The sequence below is a fragment of the Poecilia reticulata genome, linkage group LG13, assembly GCF_000633615.1.
Source record: "Poecilia reticulata strain Guanapo linkage group LG13, Guppy_female_1.0+MT, whole genome shotgun sequence".
In the NCBI taxonomy this organism is placed as follows: domain Eukaryota; kingdom Metazoa; phylum Chordata; class Actinopteri; order Cyprinodontiformes; family Poeciliidae; genus Poecilia; species Poecilia reticulata.
In genome coordinates, this window is record NC_024343.1 from 14726912 (window position 1) to 14750752 (window position 23841).

Sequence of the window (23841 nt, forward strand, 5' to 3'; positions counted from 1 at the left end):
GCTTTTGATGCTTTAAGAGGTTTTTTTCTAGGAACAATTTATCTTCCTTTAGATCCACTCTGGTTGTTTTTCCTTCTTCTAAAAGTTGTCATTTTTCCTTCCTATTTAGGATGTAAACAAAACGGATGAAAAAAGTGTTTTGTTTGGGAAGAAATATAACAAATTAAATGTAAATTTATCTGACAAAAAATGTCATAAATTGAGATTTAATACACCTGTTTTTACAAAGGGGGCGCTAGAGGTTAAAGTTGCTGCAAGAGATAAATTTTCATTGTGAAGCCCACAAGTGCATATAAATAGCGCTAATTAAAAATGTTACAGTAGATTAGTGTCTTCTGTTCGTAGAGCAACACACTTAGCCTATAAACTCTGATTGACTGGTCTGGGTATTTTACAGGAATTACATAAGTTATCTCGATAAAATAATCCTGACTGAGTCATCAGAGGATTGCTGTCGTGAAATGAACTCCAGGAAAAACACCTCTCCCCTCCATGTGAACAGGTTAATTCAGGCTGTAAAATCTACCCACGCTAAATTGCAGAGAGTTTACAGTTTAGTTGTAATAAATTTAACAGCTGCCTATTCTTGTGCTTAACACTACATGTATTTCCCCCCTATTTTTGGGTTTCTAATATTGTCTTGTTTAAGTTGGAGAAGTCATGCCTGCAGCTTAGATCAAAACACCTGAAGTTGCTTCTGAAAAGTAATGAACAGAAAGCTAAAACGGACGAGTCGTATTAGAGATCTGGATTTATTTATTATTTATACATGATACAGAAAGAATAAGTGCATATACAATAACCTTGACTAAGACTGAAGGGTTGGTAGAGCCTTCAGAAATTCCTTTTGATGACGATGTTGCTGGATGACAGCTGGTCTATCGCTTATTTTCCTGAGATATAAAAGGCATATACTGAACGTGATTACACCAATACAGCAGTTAGTGAGGAATGACATTAACGACTTAAACTCAATTACACACAGTCTGGAGTTCCCTTTTTAAGTCTTATTGTTCAAGGATTAAGGACCTGTTCATCTGCTCTCTGATTTGTGTAAGCGGGCTAAACACATACTTCACATGCTGCCGGGTAGAGCAGGGAAGGCTGTTCAATAGGCATGTGGAAAATGGCATCACAAACAGTCTTATAGTCGTGTTTGGATTGGCTTATTTATTCTTCTGACTTTTGGATTCGTCTGGGGCGTCAGTTGTGTCGTGGCGCCCTTTGAGAAAGCGAATGATTTTCTCAATTGTAGCTTCCTGATATTCATGAGACCATCTGTGACAAGGGGCAACACAAGCAAACGGGTTCATTCATACAGAAAACCTGGAGTGAGCAGTATAATATAGTAAGGCTACGTGAGTGGAAGTGTAGTAATACTCACTTAATGCCATTGAAGTTGAGGATAGCCCTCATATCCTCTGGCAGAGACGTGGGGTCAGGCCACATAAAGTTATCTGTGACGGGGACAATGTTCTTTTTACCACTTAGGGCCGTGGCTATTTCCTGCAATATAAATAGCACTTTAAATATTGTCTTTGAATGTGTAAATGCATAAAGGAGTGGAATCGCTTGCATCATGTACAGGACAGCATCACAACAAGCGTTAGCCTGGTTTTAAATAAGACATTTGTTATTTCGACTCATGTATACAAGATGTCAGGAGGAACGAGGTGGAAAACACAACCTTTGAGATAGTAAGGTGGAATAAAACAAATGATAAAAGAACAAAAGCGCAATTTTTTTTTAACTTAAACAAGCAACTATGGCTCAAACATATCAAGTAACAAAACAACACATTTTACATTAAGAATCAATTATCTATGGCTCTTACACCAATCGTGTTTTACACCTCTGGGTCACTGCAGATAAGCTTCAACAAACATCTTTAACTTCCTGGAAAAGCACATTCTCATCATACTCAAACATATCTACACCAATTAGAAAATGTTTCTACGTTTATGTTGAGCTGTATGTTCCTGAATCCTGACCTTATGCACCCAGTCCTTCATGGCGGTGTCGCCCATGCACTTGTCGAGTGCGTTGGCGGACAGGACCAGGATGAAGTTGCGTGCCCTCTGTACGCTCTGGATTAGTTTGTCTTCAAATTTACCCGCCTCCAGCTTCTCCACATCTATAAAGACACTGTATCCTCTGACCTGCAGGTGCACCTTCAGAAGGCTGGAGGATGAGGAAAACAAACAAATTGATGTGTTGTCTAATAATGTGGGAGAACATTTTTTGGAAATTCCCTATCGGGCTATACCTGGCCAGTTGGGAGCCAGTGGTCCGACGGTAGCTGATGAACACGTCAGGGCCTGGAGGCTGGGCGTCTGTGTGGCTTGGCTTTAACGGCCTGCTGACGGCGGCCAGTATCTTCGCTCGGTGGACTCCGTTGTTAATGTAGCAGTCGTGCTGCAGCTGCTGGTCAGTCAGGTTCTCCACACTGTTGCGGTCCACTCCCGATTGGACCAGGCCATAGGTGTACTGTCGAAAACGGGGATCCACCTCAGCCAACCAGTCAGCCATGTTGTTAGGGTCACATGTGGAGTAGTCGGCGTAGGTCTTCAGCACACGCAAGTCTCTCAGAAACCTGAATGAAGACACATAGCATTTGTTTCTGTCAGACCAAGTGACATTTTACATCAGGCTTGTGTTGAGAACTGGTCTGATCTTCTTGCCTCTTGCGGGTGAGACCTGCAGCCATGTTGAGATCAGAGCTTAGATCTTCATCTGTGATGTTCAGCAGGAGATCTCCATCCACCTGAAGCTCCTATAAGACACATCAGGACAGAGAGGAACTTACAAGCTCAAGGTGAGTTTAATGTGTCTTTACAAACATATACATACTAAACTCTTTCTTATTACGTCATCCCGCAATGACAGACTTCCATGTGTTTCATTGCGGTTTTGAGTGAGACTGACACAAAGGATTTTATACTCCTGAAATGCAAGGAAAAAAATACCCTGCTTGCTATTTTTGTCCAAATAGAACGACCAGAGGCTGTGAATTTGAGATTAAGTCACTATGTTTTGAAGGAAACTGTATTTTTCTGAAGTCCTTGTTGGTTTTTCTTAGACCCACCTGAAAGCGGTCGCTGAAGGCACTGAAGCCAACCTGCTGCAGCCATGTCTGCACCTCGCAGGTCTTCCAGTTGGGCACACAAGACAAGATTCGTTTTGGGACTTCCTCTCCCATCATACTCAGGGCCCTCTTGGCAAGACTGGAGGCCGTTCCATTGCTGGAGTACATTACGATTCTTTTAAGGCTCTGCACTGCACCAATCTCTTGAAATATCTTAAAAAGGAGAAAATAAGTATGTAGTAAAAAAGAAAAACTAGCCTCGCACACTGGTATTATTTGAGGATTATGTCAGTTGGAGTGATTGTACCTTGGTGTTGCGCTGGCGGGACTTGATACTGGTCTCAACACAGAGATAAAAGGCTGCAATACACTTCCCCTCCACTCTCGTCCCGTCTAGTAACGGCAAAAGGTGCTGAAGGTCAGATGCCGTCTTTCCCTGCATGCAGTCCGCACTGTCCAATAAGCAGCGGGCGAAGTCATCCGGATCCAAAGAGGCGATGAACGGCTCCACCAGCTCCAACGTTCCGGACCTCACCACCTCTTTCTCGATCTCCCTGTTTGCAGCCAACACCGTCACTGCCAGGCATGCGTGGAAGCGGATGAGCTCGTCTTCTTTGGAAAACGCCAGAGGGAAAAGCCACTCTGCCGCCTGCTTCTCAATCATCCAACGCTGACAGCGGTGGCCCCCATACATAGCGCAATTGGCCAACGCCACGGCACAGTGACGCAGCACAGTGGGGTCCGTGCCCCGGCACCAAAAGAGGAGGGCGTCCAGGGCGCCGTTGGAGATGAGCTGGACGGAGGTCTCCTCGGTGTGTTTGAACATGTGCTCCAGGATGCCAGAGACGCTGCGAGCCAGCTGGGCATCGTCCTGCTGTCGAGTCAGGTTAAGGATGACCCCCAGACCAATGCGTGCTACATAGTCCCTGTCAAGAGAGGGATCAGACAACGATCAATAAAAACAGAGGAGGTGCTAAATGGTTGTCAAATCTAATTGTAAACCATGCTTCCTTTCCCAAACATATAGTTCCAATGAGAGGCTTGCATCCACTCATCATGGACCTTACTGTAATATAACCTTATGGTTTTTATGATGCGTTTGCACCACAATACAGTGTACACATGTTCAATAATGCTAAGGCCTCACATTAACCTGTCAAGACATCTGTGTCAAAGAACCAACCACCTAATCCAACTGTTAAATTTATATGAAAGAAATGTACTTATGATGTTTAGGAACAGCCTAGGAATCACCAAGACTCAGGCTTGAAATGAACTGGACACTGCTGAAACACCAGTGTAACTGTCCACTGGTGTTAAGCCAGTTTAACACCAACATGGACTGAGATGGTCTTGATCAAAAAATAAGCCTCTGGGTCAGAAATCAACACCCTTAAGCACTGGTACTAGCAGCTGCCCAAAGGGACTATCCAATGGCATTCTGGTGAAAGGCTTGTGGTTAGAACCGACAAACATTGAAAAAGGTGAAGTTTGCAAACGAAATGCGATAAAATGTGTGGTATACTAAAGAAGGGGGGATACCTGAAACCACAGATTAATGGTTGAAATTGGGATATGCATGGATGCTACAATAGGACAATGACTCCAACCACAGATTAAAACCTGGATTTAAATGAATAAAGCAGACTACATTAAGACTCTGTAATGGTTAACACAAAACACACACCTCAACCTATTCAATAGTTCTGAACTATGGTTACAAACCAAATCAATGCCCGGAAAAATACAACGTCTAGATAAACACTGAAATGTTTGACTTTCAGTTTAGTCCTTAGACTTTGAGCAAGCATATATATTAAAACTGACTAGTTTTAATATATATGCTTATATTAAAACTAGTCAGCATAATCTCAAGACTTTATTCTGCATTATTAATTAACAGTATCAAAAACTGCTCTAATGTGACAGTGCAAGTGTGAATTGTTGGGTTAACTTCCTTTTCAGTCTCTCACAGAGTCCGTACCTGTTCTCTGAGATCAGGATCTGCTCCAGCAGCTTTGCGGACTCATAGATGATCTCCACAGCTGATGTCTGCTGCAGCTGAAGCAGCAGCTCCAGGCCTCCGTCCAGCCGGACCCTGTTGCAGATCTCCTCGGCCACCTGACGCCCCACTGTGGGCAGCACCCAGGCTTCCTCCACCAGCTGATAAATCTCCGCCACGGCTCTGCGGGTCTCGTCTGAATCAGAGTTCTCCTTGGCTGCCTTGAGGTTCCTGATGGCTTCGCGCAGGGCGGGGAGGGAGTCCTTCAGGACGGCCTGGACGTCGGCGCTGAGACCGGGGGAGACCGGCTTGGGCTCGCAGCCGGAGCCGCTCCTCCCTCTCTGCAGCCGGCTGACATAGTCCGGGACAGTGAGTCTGTCTGAGCTGAACATGAAGGAGAGACGTCGATGGAGCCTAAACAGGAAGAGCGTCAAAGACAAGAGCATCTACCGACTGGGAGACAGAGGGAGGTCCTGGCCTGCAGCTGTTTACACAGGCCTCTGGTTCAGGCTGATGCTGAAGATATCACAGAGCGCCACGTTAAAGCGAAAACCGAGTCAAGAGAACACTACCACAAATAACACCTGACGGCTTTCACCACATTGCATCACCTGCACTCTTCTGTTTTCTTAAGCTGATCTTGAACTCCGCGGAAGTTTAGTCTACAGCTCTGTCCTCCATTGATAATTCTTTGTTTGTTTGTTTTCTTCAAACAAGCAAAAACTGAAGCTCAGTGAACCAAAAAACGATGAATTGTTAGGAAGAAAAGGCTGCTTCTTTTCTCACGAAGAAAGAACTGTTGTGTGTTTCCTCGTTCAGTGGAGACAAAGGATGATTGTAGCTGTCATAGTCCTCGTTTCCACAGCAACCAGGGCTCTGTAAAGGCCTAATGGAGCGCAATTATCAACAACAACAACGCTTCTTTGGAGTCATTCAACACGATTCGCATCATTCAATTAATTTTAGACCGTCACTCTACCGAGAGGTTGGGGGTAAATAAACGCTCGGCCGCTGGGTCTCCATCCTCCTCTCTTCCACCTTCAATATAGCCGGTGTTATGCCCAGAAAAGCCCCCCTGCCCAAATTTGCATCCCCTGTCGCGGGAGCGCGCATCGCTCTAAGCTCTCGCATATTGACGAGGAAACGGATAAAAATATGACCGAAGAGGAAATTTTTAAGATATTTGTAACATTATCACGTTTCCTAACCATGTAATCCCTAATACGGTGGGTTTTATTTCGCAAATTATTTGAAATAAATACGGTTTTTACACTTTTATTGACACATATGAGTCGAACTTTTTTTCAGTCCGTGTCTGTTGTAAACGTTCTCCGCAAATGGTTTGAAATTCTCTGCTTTGTCTTTTGATATCATAATAGCTCAAAAGCATTACAACAGAGACCCATTATGTAGAACATTTTATATCATGCTTCACTTCTAGTCTGTTAATGTAGGAGGAAATGCAACTTAATTTATGAGCCTGAAAATATTGGCATCCGTCTTGTTGATATGAAACTTATAGCATTAGCTCAGAGAACAAGTGTAATTACGTAGAAGAGATTAAATCATTTCAACTCTTTATTTCCCCCAATTAGCACAGGGATGCATGTTTTGGCAATATAGATTTTGAGCCTGCCACAATATGCATCCCTTCTTTATTCCCCACAAATATTATCCTATCGATATAAAACATGTACCAGCAGTTCTTGGAACTACTCAGATTATGTAGAAAAAAATATTTCACTATTAACTCTTGAATTCTTTAAATTAGCACAGGGATGCATTTTTGGACAATATGGATTTCCAGCCTGCCAAAATATGCATCCCATATCTATTCCCCTCAAATATTATCCAATTGATTTAAAACTTATAACAGCAGTTCTTGGAGCTACTCTCATTATGTAGAAATAGTTATTTTACTTTTATCTCTTTATTTCTCAAAGTTGGCACAGGGATGCATTTTTGGGCAATATGGATTTCCAGCCTGCCAAAATATGCACCCCTCTCTATTCCCTTCAAATATTATCCTATTGATTTAAAACTTATACCAGCATTTCTTGGAGCTACTCTCATTATGTAGAAATAGTTATTTCATTCTTAACTCTTTAATTCTTCAAATTAGCACAGGGGTGCGTTTTTGGGCAATATCTCCAGCCTGCCAAAATATGCACCCCTCTCTATTCCCTTCAAATATTATCCTATTGATTTAAAACTTATACCAGCATTTCTTGGAGCTACTCTCATTATGTAGAAATAGTTATTTCATTCTTAACTCTTTATTTCTCAAAGTTGGCACAGGGATGCATTTTTGGGCAATATGGATTTCCAGCCTGCCAAAATATGACGTTTTTTTGTAATTTCTTTTTTTTCCCTCTGATTCGCCGCTCTGTCGCTTTTTTTTCTCTCTGCGCTCTTCGTCTGTGCTGCAGAGGGTAGCTCCAAGAAATGCTGGTATAAGTTTTAAATCAATAGGATAATATTTGAAGGGAATAGAGAGGGGTGCATATTTTGGCAGGCTGGAAATTTGCCCAAAAACGCACCCCTGTGCTAATTTGAAGAATTAAAGAGTTAAGAATGAAATAACTATTTCTACATAATGAGAGTAGCTCCAAGAAATGCTGGTATAAGTTTTAAATCAATAGGATAATATTTGAAGGGAATAGAGAGGGGTGCATATTTTGGCAGGCTGGAGATATTGCCCAAAAACGCACCCCTGTGCTAATTTGAAGAATTAAAGAGTTAAGAATGAAATAACTATTTCTACATAATGAGAGTAGCTCCAAGAAATGCTGGTATAAGTTTTAAATCAATAGGATAATATTTGAAGGGAATAGAGAGGGGGTGCATATTTTGGCAGGCTGGAAATCCATATTGCCCAAAAATGCATCCCTGTGCCAACTTTGAGAAATAAAGAGATAAAAGTAAAATAACTATTTCTACATAATGAGAGTAGCTCCAAGAACTGCTGTTATAAGTTTTAAATCAATTGGATAATATTTGAGGGGAATAGATATGGGATGCATATTTTGGCAGGCTGGAAATCCATATTGTCCAAAAATGCATCCCTGTGCTAATTTAAAGAATTCAAGAGTTAATAGTGAAATATTTTTTTCTACATAATCTGAGTAGTTCCAAGAACTGCTGGTACATGTTTTATATCGATAGGATAATATTTGTGGGGAATAAAGAAGGGATGCATATTGTGGCAGGCTCAAAATCTATATTGCCAAAACATGCATCCCTGTGCTAATTGGGGGAAATAAAGAGTTGAAATGATTTAATCTCTTCTACGTAATTACACTTGTTCTCTGAGCTAATGCTATAAGTTTCATATCAACAAGACGGATGCCAATATTTTCAGGCTCATAAATTAAGTTGCATTTCCTCCTACATTAACAGACTAGAAGTGAAGCATGATATAAAATGTTCTACATAATGGGTCTCTGTTGTAATGCTTTTGAGCTATTATGATATCAAAAGACAAAGCAGAGAATTTCAAACCATTTGCGGAGAACGTTTACAACAGACACGGACTGAAAAAAAGTTCGACTCATATGTGTCAATAAAAGTGTAAAAACCGTATTTATTTCAAATAATTTGCGAAATAAAACCCACCGTATTAGGGATTACATGGTTAGGAAACGTGATAATGTTACAAATATCTTAAAAATTTCCTCTTCGGTCATATTTTTATCCGTTTCCTCGTCAATATGCGAGAGCTTAGAGCGATGCGCGCTCCCGCGACAGGGGATGCAAATTTGGGCAGGGGGGCTTTTCTGGGCATAACACCGGTCAGAGCATGCGCACAGCGAACGGAGTCCCTGTGCTGTAAACACTGCAGGCCCCCTGCTGGGGGAACAGAGAAAAACATCTAAGCGTAACAAACTGAAGAAAACTAAGGAATACATTCAGTTAAATTTAACTTAAATTAGTTAGTAACTTAAATTAACGATTACAATAAAACACACTGGGAATACATTTTATTATTATTATAAAGGATATTTCTATTCTAATTTATTCCTATATTCACAGAAGACTTCATGTCATGTAGATAAATGTTTGAATGACTTTTATTCCAGCTGCCTATTCCAGATCTAAAATTCATTAATAAATATAATCTAAATTCAGTTACCCAGTAAATAAGTTATTGTCTTTGTAATTTATTTAAGCATTTAGATTTTAAATATGCTTAGTGTAGATCACTAAATCGACTTACAGTTTAGTCCACAGCTATGTTTCCTGTATTTGAGGAATTTGTTCTCTATTTCTATTGTTGTCAATATCCTTGTTTCAACCACATTGCTTCCAGTTTTCTGACTGAATGCTTGGACCTTTTGTTTTTTGTTTTCCCTTTCATAGCCATCACATTGTGCTCATACAGGCATTAAATTTCAGAGGTTGAGAAAAGCCAACATTTTTACTCAATATTAATAACAAAGTTGTTTGGTTTTGCATTTTGTCATTCTGGACAGCTCTATTGAATTAAGTTTCCTGTTTAAACAAAGAGGTGCAAAAAAACCCTAATTAGTTCCCCAGGGAGCCTTAAATGACAAACTCAACTATCCTCCAATCATGATCTACAGTAAAATATGTCAGATAAACAACATGTCCACTGATTTGGTTTAATTGCCTGCTTTTACCCTATATATCAAAAAAAGTGAACTTGTGAAAAGTAAACTAATGTTTCTTAAATGTCTTAGGCCTACAAATGACCAGATGGATTTATGAAGAGATTATATTTCTCATAGGTAGACTTTGTTAACTTCAAATCATAACTTCTGAGGGCAAATGCGTTGAATTTCTTGAAGGGTTACAGATTTAAAATGACTTGATATTGTGTCAGATATGTGTTTCCCAACTTCCCACCAGGCAACACAGGCAGAGGGTCAGATTTATCCAGCGTTTTGTTCTTTATTGATTCCTTTCTTTTCCCGTCCAACGCTTGGTTGCTTGTGAGCAAACGAGGTTAAAGTAAACAGAGGGAAGAGGGGTGACTGACACATGTTTCCAATAACCGGAGCGCGTGGTTTATCATTACCTCCTCAGTCTGTCTGCTGGCAGAACAGAGACAGCATGAAGTTGTGTTTGATCCTCCTGCTCTCGTTGAGCGCCAAGGCCTTCGCTGAGCAGATCTTCACCGGTGAGTGATGCAGTAAAAATTAAGCTTAAAGTATTTTCCATTTCAGAAACAACTTCTTTTTCACCATATTTAGCCCATAAGGTTTGTTATTTTCAGGGTCAAACTCTTTTGCTGCTGTTGTTACCAATGTTTTGCTTGTTCTGGTAGTGAAACGGAAAATATTTTTGGAATTATTCTGTTTATTCTGAACTTGATGAACTAATTCATTAACTTTGATCTGGGGGGCAGAAGCCTGCTTTTTAAATCCATACATGGCAGAACTCTAAAGGTAAATTAATAAACGTTTAAATAGGGAATAATTTGTCGAGATCAGTGCCAATTATTTAAATATATCAGTTGAAAGAGAAATAGATCTTATATTAAGAGGTAAAATAACAAGTAATCATCTCACATTGATCTTGCATTAGATAACGATTGACCTGAAAAAACAAAACTGCAGTAAAATAACTTAGCAGCTTGTATTCATGACTTGATTTTTTCAAATTTTTCACCTTAAAATTGTCAAATTAATTTTCTATGAAATACCAACTAAAAGCAGCACATAATTGTAAAAGAAGTTGTAAATGAAATGTGTTTTTCAGAATGTTTCAATGATAAAAAAAAAAAATAAAATATAACTGAAAAGTGTGGCCTGCATTTGTCTTCAACCATGCAGAGTGTATATTTGGTAGAACCACCTGGTGCTGTAGCAGCTGTAAGGGTTTGGGGGTATTTAGAAACTAAAATTCTTCTTTTTAAAACACCATCTCAGTCAGACTGGACGAAGAGCTTCTGTAGACATTCATTTTCAAGTCCTGCCACAGATTCTCTGCAGTATTTAAATCTGGACTTACACTGATCCATTCTAACACATCAACATGTCTTGGTCTTTGCCACCGTGTTGGTGCTCTGGCTGCTTTACTGGAAGCTGTTGCTCTGTTTGAAGGCAAAATATCGCCACAATTTCACATCCATCACACATACAAGCATCCGTACACAACATGATGCTGCCACCACCATGTTTCATTATGTCAGTTATGGGATTCACCGTGTCAAGTTTTCCATCGCACCGTTTTACATTCAATTCAGGATACAAGTTCATAATTTTTCTGAGTGTTGCTCTCATTGCCTCTCCTGTTACTTCAGATAAAGATTATTTATTGGCTTTGTAGCTTCACTGCTGTGCTGCACTGTTTTTATTTTCAGGTAATTGATTGAACAGTTCTCCGTAAGATGCTTAAAAGTCTGGAGTATGTTTTATAAACTTTAAACTTCGTCATACCTTTATTTCTGTGCTGTTTGTTCACTATTGTCTGTTAAATCACCCACAGATTGGGGTGGTGTGCTGTGCAGATAGTTTATGAGGTGAAAAGTCCTTGACACAGCTGTCCAGTTTTCGATTCCTGATCTTAGACATTTGCTGAATATTTCCCCCTCTCTTTATCCCATTTTCTGTTTGGTCACCATCATCAAAGACCATTAGAGCCATAAAATCTCAAACTTTTGAAGGCCACTGGTTGCACTGGATTTTATTCTGTGGAACCGGACTAAAGGGAACTGAAAACAAATGCACACAACACTTTTCAGATTGTCAAAACAACAAATCCTTTTTGTTCCACTTAACAACAATTCACTTATTTAATATTAATCTATCACTTTAACCATCAAAAAACACTGAAGTTTGTGCCTGGCATCCAGAAAGCCGATAATTTGCCCATAGAGTTTTTGCCATGAATAACAGTTTGACTAAAATACATCGGATAGCTGCAATGCATCTCACAATGTTGCCTGAATGCAATCCTACAATTCTGTACTTTGATTGTTCCAAGAACTGACCTCCCCGCGAGTAATTAATCAACGAAGGAGCATCTAACTAATCAGGGTTCATCTCGGTATAATTGGGAAAACCTGATTTTTGCCTTGTGCTGTTCTGTCAAAGTCCCATGGGAACTACAATCCAATAAAATCTAATCAAGAACCAGAGGAAATTATTTTGTCTGGGAGAGTCGCTAACGACCAGAATCAGCTCAGAGAGACAAACTGAACAAAGTGCATCGTTTTATCCAAAGAGTCATGTCTGGACCGATGTGAAAACGGCTTTCAGGCTCAGAGGACGTGCCAGTGTGACTCCATGTGCAAGTATTACAAAAGCTGCTGCTCTGACTATGAGACCGTCTGTGGCATGACGAGTAAGAACCCCCACCGCCCATTCGCTCCAAACAATACCCTGCATATTTTATACAGTCTCTGCTCAAAATCCCCACATAAGCTCTGCTGTTAACATTTCTCATGTCCCCTCAGCTCGTGGCGACACGTTTGTGTTTGCAGAGGATGACGACGATGACGATTTGTTTGGAAGCACCACTTCAACCCCAAAAGGTCCCGCCGATGTTGCGTCCACCCAGCCTCCCGTCTCAGACTTCAACCAAAGAGTGCATCGACCTCCAGAGACCAATCTGAAAATGACAAAACCTCCACGGCTGGTGAACCAAAGACTGACTCCCGAAAGTGAGCTCGCTGCCACGACTGGAGCTCCTCTGGTTCCTTCAGCCACCACCAATGCTCCCAAAACCACAGCAGCCACCACCACTGTTGGCGTCACCACAGCAGCTCCTGACCCGGACGCTCAGGTCTGCAGTGGGAGGTCTTTTGACTCCTTCCTGCAGCTTAAAAATGGCTCCATCTACGCCTTCAGAGGTGCTTTGTCTTCAACTCCAACAACATCCATCGAATCACCATCGCTCTGGCTTGGTTGTGATTGTGAGCTTTCTGCTTTCCAGGGGAGTACTTCTTTGAGATGGACCAGAAGTCGGTTCTTCCCGGTTACCCAAAGCTGATAAAAGATGTGTGGGGCATCAGCGGGCCAATCGACGCTGCATTCACTCGCATCAACTGTCAAGGGAAGACCTACATGTTTAAGGTGAAGCCGAGGAGACATCAACTGGTAAATTCTTATCGTCCTCTGGTTTCTAATGTTTGTGCTGATTAAAACTTTCATCAGGGGAACAAGTACTGGAGGTTTGATGACGGCGTCCTGGAGGACGATTATCCGCGGGACATCAGCGTTGGCTTTGACAAGATTCCTGACCATGTGGATGCAGCATTCGCCCTTCCTGCTCACAGCCACCATGGAAAAGAGAAAGTTTACTTCTTCAAAGGTATTTTTCCAGATCTTACTGTTGTATCTTTGGTATTTTCTTCTGTTTCTTAGATGCTTGACTGTTTTTATTCTGGTTTCATCCAGGTGACCAGTACTATGTGTACGAGTTTTTGCACCAACCCTCCCACGAGGAGTGTGTCGCCATGTCTGAGAGGTCTCCGTCCACGCTGTTCAGGCGCTACACAGATATGTACTACAGCAACTATGAGCGATTCTTCAGCGAACTTTACTCTGACTGTAAGTTTAGCAAGAGGATTCAAACGGCTTAAACTTTTTACACGTTTTGTTACCTTACAAACACAAACTGAAATGTATTTTAAGACGATTTTATGTCACAAACTGACATAATTTGCCAATGTGACTCCGACTTAAAGTACTTTCATGACTGTGAAGTCATGAAAGTACTTCACAGTCATGTGTCAATTGTCCAATTGACAATCATTTTTCTCTACATCCAATCTGTCTATTTATGAGCAACTTTGCAAAGAAGATTGGGAAATAGAGGTTGTAATTTGAAAATAAACGTGGGAAAGTTCAAAGGGTGGGAAAACTGTTTTAAGGCTCAGTCTACGCTTTGTAGAGGAAGAAGCTTGTCTACTAGCTGATGACTCTGATCTTCCGCAGTGCCTCAGCATCACGACAAGCATCACTTCATCAACAAAGACTGGAAAGGCCTCAGGTCTCCAGTGGATGCTGCCATGACCGGCAGGATCTACGTCGCTCCTTTGAGATCGTCAACGCGGCCCGACCAGCAGTGGGGGCAGCAGTACCAGCAGAATGGATGGCAGAGAGGTCGTAGGCGACAGAACCGCTCTCCTTCCTGGGGGTCCATGGCCGAGCGGGGCATGAGCATGGGCCAGGGGTTCGCTGAGAGGGGCATGGAAATGGGTCTGAGATTGGCAGAGAGGAGGATGGAGATGGAGGAGAGGCTGGGCCGGGACTGGGACCTGGACAGACGATGGAATCAGGACTGGGACCAGAACAGAAGGTGGGACCGGGACTGGGACCGTTACAACCAGAACAACAGAGGCAACTACGACACCAGGAACGATCGATTCTTCCAGGGGGAGATGCCCATCCAGAGTGTGTACTTCTTTAAAGCAGGTAAATGGTAATACGTAATCATTTAAACTCAGAGTAAATTTAGGTAATATGTTCATAATTCAGACGTTCAAATTATATTGTACTAGAATGTATTCAACCTTCAGCCTTTTCTCACACTAAAACCAAAAATAACAATTTTATGTGGTCAGTTTTATGTTACTGATCGACAAAAACTAGCACATCATTGTGAAGCTGAAGAAAACGATAAACAGTACCACTCAGCATCACAATGATGAAAAAGTAAAAACAAAGATCTCATCTCGTCTGAAACTGCCTATCAGGCAAAGCATCATGGGAGATGGGATCCAATCACATACTTTTTTTTTACATTACTAGACAATAAAAGAAATGAATTTGGTCTAAAAATTAAACATATGCAACAAAAGTTAAACCAGTTGTTTCCATCCTCCCTGAATTGTAATACCTTCCTGCTACAAAAGTAAAGGGTAAACAGGTTATTTATTTTTTTTTAAATGCTTGAAATCAGTCACGTTTAAGATCAGCTCCTTATTTAAGCCAAACCAGTTTGCATCAGAAACTCGTGACATTAAAAAGACACAAAGATTTTCCCACTTTAACAGATGTAAAGTCTGAGTTTTACTGCACATTTAGTTGGAAATTAATTTTATCCTTCCAGCTCTGTCTGGAAGACTTATTATAGTAACCAATTTCACATGCTCTTTATTTGTCCTCATGACAAAAACGAAAATGGCTTAAATCACGGCAGTTCCTCTTTATGATCGCTTGCTGTGTGATACTTTCCACGTGCTTCTAACCACAAGGTTTTTCTCTTACTATTTTATGTGACATAACCCAACAAAAATAAAAATCCTGCCGTACATCTTTAAGATATCTACCAGGATGAAGCTCCAGTGATGCCTTTGGTGAAATATTTTGAGAGTTTCCGATTTAATGTAAGACCGGATTGTTTTTGTTTTTAGATAAATACTACAGAGTTGACCTCAGGACCAAGAGAGTTGACCCTGCTATGCCTCCATACCCCAGATCCATCGCCAAGTACTGGCTCGGCTGTCCAGACCCATCCAGAGCAGAGAAGAAGTAGTTCTAACATTTTCTTACTACTTTTCATTTGTGTGTGTCATGCAAGTTTAAAATAATGTGTCACGGATGAGTCGTTTTCACAGAAACCGTCTGTGCTGGTTGTGAAAAGTTCACTAAACTTCGGCAGGGTAGCTAATAAAAGTCAGCAAACGGCAGCAGTCAGAGAAAGTCCAAACGGTCAAAGTTCAGACGGCTGATTTTCTGAGTGGCTAGCTTGTGTGTTTACGGCGTCAGCTGATCGACTTTATCAAACACAGAGCAGACTTGGTTCAGACGGTAAAAGATAGAAAAGACCTAACACTATATTCTGGTTTAAAACTACAACTGTGTACTAAATCTTTTTCTTTTTTTTTTTCTTTTGTGTTTTCTATCTGTAACTTTGAGTTTGTGGCGTGAATGAAACCCAATAAACTTAAGAGATGTTATTGCCGAACAGCAGTGCTTCATGCTGGGTGGTTTCCTGTTTCAGGGAATGTTGACATTAAAGCTGTGGATGTGGAAACATGTTTACAAGTTCAGCTTTCTTTCTTCTGTGTCGCTATGTAACAGAAATCTACTCCAAAAAAAATCAGGACACCCCACGCCATTCAGTGGGATGTCTTATTTTTTCCACATGATTCTACAAACCATCCAGTTTCAGTTCCCTGCGACTCAATCTGTGAATGACGACTCGTTGTGCCAAACAACACGACCTCTTGCCTCTTGCTCTGACATGTTTTATGGTATCTGTTTTCATACTCTTTGCATAAATATCTAAACCTTAATCGGACATAAACATATTGTAATCTTTAAATGTCATCATGTAAACTGCACTTCTGTACGTTTTTCTGCTAAAGCACCATCATCCCAAAAGCTGAAGCTTCTGTCTGGAACGTCACTGCAGAGGAATAAACCGGTTGCATCAAGATCAGACCTGCTGACTCGGTGTCTCTTGAGTTATGGTTGTGAGATTAAGACGTTTTCATAGCAGGGTTCGTCGTTTGCTGCTCCCTGGTTGGTGATGCCCTGAGTCGCCACTCCCGTTGGTCCCACTGTCAGATAGCTGCACTCTGTTTGCCCTGCAGCTGCATCCACACCCTGCATGGCTCTCAGACCTGACCCGCCGACGGCCACCTCTGGGACACTCTTCAGGATCGAAGACAGAGGCCGTTTTGGCGTGTTTCCCTCTGATGGAGGAGCCTCTAAAGCGCCGTTGGAGGCGTTCTTCCGCCTGACTGGCTTAGCCTCGCCTCCGGACGGCAGTCCCTGCTCCCACACGGCGGCCCGAGCTCCCAGCTTCCTCCTCGGTGGTTTGGTGATGCCCTCGGCCGCCTTTGACTTGGATCGCCCGCCATCCTGTTCCTTTTGTCTCTGCAGGCTGCCGAGTCTGCGCAGCATGGCTTGGACCGGTCCTTCAGAGCTTGACTCTGTCTTTGTAACAGGCCTTCCAGCCTTACCGACTGTCACATACACCGTGGTAACCTTATGAAGAGCTCCCGCCTCACCCTCAGGGTTGAGCAGCGGGGTTGCTTTATGAGCAGCTGTGTTGGACATGGTCCGCCTTTGCCCTGACGTCCCAGGGGCTTGTAAATTCGGACTTCTGTCTGCTTCTTCCTGCTCCAGCACCTCACAGCTCGACTCTTGCGTCTCCGTTGCTTGACCCTCTTCTGCATCTTCCCTCTCCTCTTCCTCCGCTCCATCATCCTCCCCAGTCCTAGCTGTCCCTCCCTGACTTTGGAGGGCGGACAGCATCAGAACCCCCCAGGGGGTCTTCACTTTGTTACGCGGAGGAGCACCAGGGTCCTGACCGGACCCACGCCTCTCCTTAGGACTAAAGCGCGTCCCCTCTGCAAATGACACGGACGGCCTCTTGGACTTGGCGTTGCTGGAGGTGCGAGGGATGTTGAAGGACGAAGCGATGTCCTCGCTGCTGAATCCAGACGGGTCCAGGAACATGTTGCACTTGGAGCTCATCTCCTGGAACTCCCCGCCCGCCACGGCCGGGATGTCTACGCAGCGGAAACACAAGAGGACGTTTATAGAAGACGTTAGTGTAAAACCGCTGCTCCTGTGCCGAGTTTGAGCTCCTACCTTCTCTCGGAGGAACGCAGTAGAGAGCCTCGCCCTCCTCTTCGTCACTGTCGAAGGACGACCCCTCGGTGACCCAGCCAGAAGAGGGAGGCTCGATGAAGCTGTGGTTGAAAGTCACCTCTGGGTCGTGGTGAGACACTGACCAAAAGAGACCCGAAACAAATCAAGACATGAAGCTTGTGAGGTCAAAACTAAACAAAGCTTTAATATCCTCGGCTTGAAAAAAGAATTCATATTCCTTGAACTTTCATACATTTTGTAACATTACAGACACAACTGCAAAGTATTTTATTTTGGTTTTATAGATAGAACAACATAAAGTAGTACATGTTTGTCAAATGGAAGGAAAATTACACAAATTCACTAATTTGCTTCCTTTGCGTTGATTTTTCTGAATAAAATTAAATGAAACCAAGTGCTTTCAGTAGTCGTAGTGAATAAGTAGAGTCCTCCTGTCTGTCATTTTATCTCAGTATAAACCCAGATGTTCTGTGAAAGCCTCTGAGATTTGTTAACTTGCACTAGGGACCCAGGAGCAACTAATGAAAACCAAAGAATGCAGCAGACAGGTCGGGGGGAACGTTGTGAAGAAGCAGTTTTGTTATAACACAACTTCACAAGCAACTTCTCACTCAGCACTGTTCAGTCAACTGGAAACAGGTCTGCGTTGTGTCAGGAAAAATGTGCCGTTGCAATACTATTGCTGTAATGATGAATTATGATTGGCGCACGTCTTTTCTAGCTCTTTTTCTTTCATTTCCTTCATCACATTCTCTTCGCCACTCTTTGTGAGCTGTCAGCCAATAAAAATATCCTGCAAGTGTGGGTAATAGCAGCAGGAAAAGCCCAATCAACAGCTAAATGTAGACTTTGCTGGAACAATTGGTGCAGGAAAAACACTTTGAGTTGGTACTGACCAGTGACTCGAGGCAGGCCGGAGGACCAGTCCGACATACAGGGGAGGGCAGCGCCGATGTTCGCCAGGACGCTGTAGACGTGATATTTCATCCTGACCAACATGCCGCCGTCAGCCACAGCCGCACTGCCACAACAGGAGGAAGACAACAGGGAGTCAAAATAAAAGGGTCAGGAGCTTTTATGCTGCTTTTAGCCCCCAAAGCCAGTTTATATCTTTGTAAGCAGAGACGTGGTTACATGCTTGTTTTAATGTACTCATGTTGATTAATGTGCACCGTCAATTTAACACAACTTGTAATAGTTTTCCCATATGACCAGTAGGCTGATTATCAGTGAAAAGTAACGTAATTTATGTCGTCAAAAGGAAAGAATCAACTTAAGTGAGAAGATTTGTGCAATTATTCTTACTGCCAGAAGGGGGAGACATTTTCCCCAAATTAGAATTTGAATTATTAAATGCACTGAATATTGCTCAACATAAACTACGTAACACTTTTATTTTAACCAGTAGATAAACATATTAACTTGTATTTTTTGAAGTTGTCGAGGAATTTGAATAATGTCTCTGATACTAACCCTTTGAAATTGTTAGATTTAGACTGCAGCACATCCCACACAACGACTTAAACCAGTAATATTTATGAATGTAAGTAGGAACAGACCTGTTTTTGCTGTCAGCAGGACCTCCTCCGCAACACAGGCAGCAACACAGTACAGCAAAAAACAGCAGGAACAAGGGAACCAGCACGCCTGCGAGCACAGCACCTCGACCACCTGGTGGACACGCAACATTGGAGGTCCTTTAAGCTTAAAAGGAAACACTTGCATCATGAAACAAAGATCCTGTAAGTGGGTGGACATACTGTAGGGGCAAGCACCAGTGACGGGGTGGCAGCCCACTCCTTCACCACAGTCACAGACGGACGAACAGTTGAGGCCAAACAGCGGAGCGGGGCAGGTGTTGTTACAGCTGGAAACGACAGCGGCACTCAGAGCACTGCTTTAAACTACGACAATGATTTACGTGGTAATTTGATGCTTGCTGAACAACACGGAGATGTGGAATAAAATTGGTTAGCAAAGTGAAACCAGATAGTTGTTGTTTTCTTGATGAGCTCCCACTTTCCAGCTGTTAGCTGAATAATTATTTGGTATTTTCCAACCATAAATATCACTGTAGGTAGAAATGAAGATGATCAGATCCAGTTTGAGCAGACAGAAGTTTAAGCTTTGAGCAAAATATGAATGAATTGAACATTAAACAATAAAAATACACTCTAATCTAGCAAACTGTGTTTATAAAGATGTTTTATTCAAACAAATAGACATGTCCATTAGATTTTCCATATAATATTACATTTATACCAGTGAAGTCTGTTGTGGTAATTGCCTGTCAGTAGTACATAAAGACTTCCACTCCAACTTTCTATTAGCAAATAGAAAGTTGCTTTATTATATTATTACTAAGCTTTTAAATCTTTATCCTGCTGGTAAATGAAGAATTTGGAAATGTTGCCAGGAAATTTTTTGATGAATCAACTCCTTTTGCAGCAGTCAAATTAAGAACCAGTTAACCAATAATCGCTTCAAGTCCAGAGGAGTCCAAAGCGCTTTACACTACATTCAGTCATTCACACGCTGATGGGAAGCGAGCTACTGGGTAGTCTGACATCTTAGGGAACAAACTCTTACCACCATTACCCCCAATTTATATTTAAATTTTTAAAAGAAGATGTCAATAATTCGCCATTTCTGATTAAACAAAAAAAAAACTTGCCATTGTGTGGAGATATAAAGACATTCAATGTGGATGGTTATTACTTGTCTATAGGGAGTCATAAATTTATTTCTAGAAAAAAAAAAAATTACATTCAGTGTGGGTCTGATAGTTTACCTTTCTCCTTGAAAACCTGGCTGACAGACACATCTTCCTGTCACGTGATGACAGTTACCATGGAAACAGGAACTACACAGGAAGCTGCAGGCGTCCCCGTATGTCCCGCCTGAGCAGGGCTCCTCACACCTGGACGAGCACAAAAAAAACAGCACAGATTCAGGAACTAAAACCCCATTACAGCCACAAATAATTTAATAGGGATTTTAAACGAGAAACACAAAAACAGAGACAAAACCAACATGATGCAATTTGTACAACTTGGATTTCTACTTAATAATCTATTTTCGATTTCTCTAATTTCCATTCTTTTTCCCCTCTCAAAAACTCTTGCAAACCTGTTTCCGGTCCACCCCGGGTCACATCTCCAACATTTCCCGGTTTTTGAATCACAGCGTTCATTATTCCAGCACCGCGGACACTTATCCTTGCAGCCTTCTCCATAGAAACCAGAAGCGCATGGCTGGTCACACCGTGTGCCGTTCAGGCCCGGGGCACAGGCGACGCAGGCACCGTCGGTGGACGAGCACGGTCGCTTGTCTTTACAGGAACCACATCTAGAGGCAGGAGTCTGGAGTCAGGACGACGGGATGTTTAAACACTGGAAACAAACGGCTCTAAATTTGTCTTTTACCTCATTTTACAGCTGCTGCCATAGTACCCATCTTCACAAGTACGGCTGCATGAAGCCCCCATGTGCCCCGGGTGGCAGAGACACTGCCCAGAGGTCGGATCACAGCTGCTGTGTGAGAGGTCACATTTACAGTTCCTGTCACAGCTGGGCCCCCAGGAGCCCGCCTCGCACTCACACACTCCGGTCCGCTCGTTACACGTAGACTGGTTGCAGTTGCACGTGGCCCGGCATTTCATGCCCCAGTAGCCTCTGCGGCACTGGCAGCGGCCTGTTAATGGGTCACAGCTGGAGTCCACGGAGCCACCGCTGGAGCACTGGCACGGTTTGGAGCACATCTGGGACCACCAGCCTTTGTCGCAGATGCATTTTCCAGTGACACGGTCGCAGTGGCCGTTGCCAGTGCACTGGCAGGTGTTCTGGCAAAGGGGACCCCAGCGGGTGGGGTGGCACGTACACTCGCCGGTGACAGGATCACAGCGGCCATGGGGGTGGCATGGACACACCTGCCGGCAGTCTGGGGCCCAAAACGCCAGAGGACACTCTTGTGTTTAAAACAAAATAGGGGTTATTTACAAAGCAGATGGAAAACCTCTTCATTTACCATTTGAATGCTAGATCATCAGGCGAGCTTTAATGTGAAATGACGACGACTCCTGAGTAAACTCAAAATGCTACTTTCACCCTGCGAAATGTTAAATGTTCCATGAATTGAAGAAGGAATGCCCTATTTCAAGTCATGTGACATAATCTCAATCAGATTTAAATCCAGACTTTGATTAGGCCACTTTTCTGACACTTTGATTGTGGTAAACTTTTCCTTGTTTATTTGTGGAGAATTGTTCAAATGGGGAATTTCTTTGTCCCCCTTTACAAACTCATTGGTGCCAGTGGCTTTTAAACATTTTAGTCTATTTCATGTTGTCCAACTGTTTCTACTTTGGTGATTTGTCAATCAGTAATCAAAACAATCCCCTCCAGTGATGTAAAAGAGTCAATGCCAATTAAACTAATGGGCTTCATGGCCCAGTCAGTTATTACGTTAGGAGGACAATCATAGAGGCTTGGTTTACACAGATTTTCACCTAATAAATAAAAGCACCATTTAAAAGCAGCTCTTTGCAATTACTCGGGTTATCTTTGTCTGATAGTAAAACGTGTGATATAATGTGGAGAATCTTTAGTGTGACAAAAACAAAAGAAAAGAAAAATGAAGGGTAAATATTTAATAAGTACCATTATAAAACAAAGTAATTATTAGTCTGTGTTCTGAAGTTGCACAATGCAGTTTTTGCATCTTTTCCATCCAAATGTGTTTCTGCAGATTTTCCTTAGCTGTTCTGGTCTTCTAACAGACACGGCCCTCGATTTTAAAGCAAGAAATCCACTTTCCCCATTACTTATCACATCATTTTTGAAAGCATTCGCCCTGTTCGTGACTTTTGTCATGTTGCTAAGAAGATCGCAAACATCTAGTATCATTTCCAGCAGCTCACCTGTTTTACACTGAGCTCCATAGAAGCCAGGTGGGCAGCGACACACTCCAGGAAATATACAGACCTCATTCTCAAGACACGCCTGTTCGCCTTCGCAGACGGCTACACACATAAACACACACACACGCACGAGAATAAATAACAATCCAACACAACCTAAGACCTTCAGAGTGAACTTTGGGCTACTCAAACTCACATATGGTGCACTCGTTTCCCTGCTGACGCCATCCAGTGCAACAGACCGGACTGAAGGAATCCCTGAGTATTCAAGACATGATCAATAGAGCCTAAACTACAGAAAATGCTAGAAATAGTGCAAAAAAGGCCCAAAATATACATTTTATTTGCCTTTCATTATATTACAAAAACATAAAAATTTTGAATGAGCTCTGAAATGCTGAAAACATCTAAGTCAGACAAATTCGTGTATGTTCTGCCACCAAGTAGGAAAGCAACAGCTCTAGAGTACCTTGAATCTTTGCAGACATTTTTCCCACCAGGATCCAGTCTCTGTGGAGAGGACAGCGAGCAGCAGAGCAAAGCGCTCAGAGCTCTGAGAAACCTCATCTTCACTCAAAACCCACCGCAGAAACGTCCTACGCCTGGAACCGAATATCTTTCTGAGTGCTTCTTGCTTCCTCACTTGTTCTGGTACAATGAAAGGCAGAGTTTGTCTTCTCTCCCTCCCTCCCTGGTTCTGTCCGGTGAGTCTTCTTGTGGCTCCGGTGCAGCCAGAGAGGTCAAAGCCCACCGAGTTTCCTCTCCACATTTCCTCGGGAAGTCGGAGCTACTTCCTCCAATTCATGCCAGACGCAGAGCTTTTAAGAGAATGATACACACAGAGACAGACACACACACACACACACACACACACTGACAAAGCACGTGCAAGCATGCACGCACACATGGTGGTGTTCACTTTTTTCCCAGAATCTATTGTCTTCCTGGTGATGATGAGGAAGGCCTTCGTCATTCCTTATAAAGTCGAGAAAGTCTTAGAACACTTGACTGCTATATTTCACCCAACACTCTCGACATGACGGTTGAAAAAGAACAAAATAAAGCAGAAGGGCGGGGGAGGTTTCAGCTTTTCAGTATGTTTCATGTTTTTATTGAAAATCCAGATTTTGCAGATATGTAACATCCAATAAAATGTATGTCTGCAAACGGTTACAAACATGCTTACAAAAATAAACTCCAAACTTTGTTTTCAGAAGACAGTCCTCTTTGGGTGTTCACTGTTTGTCCCTCAATGACATAAGCCACTGGCCTGTATGAGAAGTGAGGAGGAGGGGCAAGA

General features: G+C 42.4%; 3 protein-coding genes across 6 annotated transcripts; 1 reads left to right on the forward strand and 2 right to left on the reverse strand.

Moving 5' to 3' along the window:
• Window positions 1–733: 733 nt before the first annotated feature.
• On the reverse strand, window positions 734–6136 carry sarm1 (sterile alpha and TIR motif containing 1). 2 transcript variants are annotated; one of them, XM_008425596.2, is made up of 8 exons: window positions 5070–6136; window positions 3393–4011; window positions 3086–3298; window positions 2682–2773; window positions 2267–2593; window positions 1992–2181; window positions 1385–1506; window positions 734–1278 (listed from the first exon to the last, which is right to left on the reverse strand). In XM_008425596.2, exons 1-8 carry the CDS (start codon window positions 5531–5533, stop codon window positions 1167–1169), a joined length of 2139 nt encoding a protein of 712 aa, XP_008423818.1. In that variant the 5' UTR covers window positions 5534–6136; the 3' UTR covers window positions 734–1166. The 2 variants fall into 2 exon arrangements, with proteins under 2 accessions (XP_008423818.1, XP_008423819.1); XM_008425597.2 differs by having other exon boundaries at window positions 1246–1278; window positions 1385–1457.
• A 3089-nt stretch (window positions 6137–9225) lies between these two features.
• Window positions 9226–16036, forward strand: vtna (vitronectin a). Of its 3 annotated transcripts, none has more exons than XM_008425599.2 (8): window positions 9229–10227; window positions 12276–12395; window positions 12508–12903; window positions 12987–13126; window positions 13208–13364; window positions 13451–13603; window positions 13991–14470; window positions 15412–16036. In XM_008425599.2, exons 1-8 carry the CDS (start codon window positions 10089–10091, stop codon window positions 15531–15533), a joined length of 1707 nt encoding a protein of 568 aa, XP_008423821.1. In that variant the 5' UTR covers window positions 9229–10088; the 3' UTR covers window positions 15534–16036. The 3 variants fall into 3 exon arrangements, with proteins under 3 accessions (XP_008423822.1, XP_008423821.1, XP_008423823.1); XM_008425601.1 differs by having other exon boundaries at window positions 10144–10227; window positions 12311–12395; XM_008425600.2 differs by lacking the exon at window positions 12276–12395 and having other exon boundaries at window positions 9226–10227.
• On the reverse strand, window positions 15889–23183 carry scarf1 (scavenger receptor class F, member 1). The gene is made up of 11 exons (XM_008425598.2): window positions 23011–23183; window positions 22738–22799; window positions 22542–22643; window positions 21049–21589; window positions 20753–20971; window positions 20415–20543; window positions 19384–19490; window positions 19183–19294; window positions 18520–18644; window positions 17603–17740; window positions 15889–17520 (listed from the first exon to the last, which is right to left on the reverse strand). The coding sequence occupies exons 1-11, from the start codon at window positions 23106–23108 to the stop codon at window positions 16469–16471; spliced, it is 2685 nt and encodes an 894-aa protein (XP_008423820.1). The 5' UTR covers window positions 23109–23183; the 3' UTR covers window positions 15889–16468.
• Between the last annotated feature and the right edge of the window lie 658 nt (window positions 23184–23841).

Coding starts and splice junctions, on each gene's coding strand:
- scarf1 (XM_008425598.2), bottom strand. CDS start 23,108: ATGAGGTTTCTCAGAGCTCTGAGCGCTTTGCTCTGCTGCTCGCTGTCC. Junction 19,295..19,383: donor CACTGGTGCTTGCCCCTACA/GTATGTCCACCC, acceptor CGTGTCCACCAG/GTGGTCGAGGTGCTGTGCTC. Junction 17,521..17,602: donor CTGCGTTCCTCCGAGAGAAG/GTAGGAGCTCAA, acceptor TCCGCTGCGTAG/ACATCCCGGCCGTGGCGGGC.
- sarm1 (XM_008425596.2), bottom strand. CDS start 5,533: ATGCTCTTGTCTTTGACGCTCTTCCTGTTTAGGCTCCATCGACGTCTC. Junction 4,012..5,069: donor ATCCTGATCTCAGAGAACAG/GTACGGACTCTG, acceptor CTCTCTTGACAG/GGACTATGTAGCACGCATTG. Junction 1,279..1,384: donor CTCAACTTCAATGGCATTAA/GTGAGTATTACT, acceptor CCCTTGTCACAG/ATGGTCTCATGAATATCAGG.
- vtna (XM_008425599.2), top strand. CDS start 10,089: ATGTTTCCAATAACCGGAGCGCGTGGTTTATCATTACCTCCTCAGTCT. Junction 10,228..12,275: donor CGCTGAGCAGATCTTCACCG/GTGAGTGATGCA, acceptor TTTTATCCAAAG/AGTCATGTCTGGACCGATGT. Junction 12,396..12,507: donor GACCGTCTGTGGCATGACGA/GTAAGAACCCCC, acceptor ATGTCCCCTCAG/CTCGTGGCGACACGTTTGTG.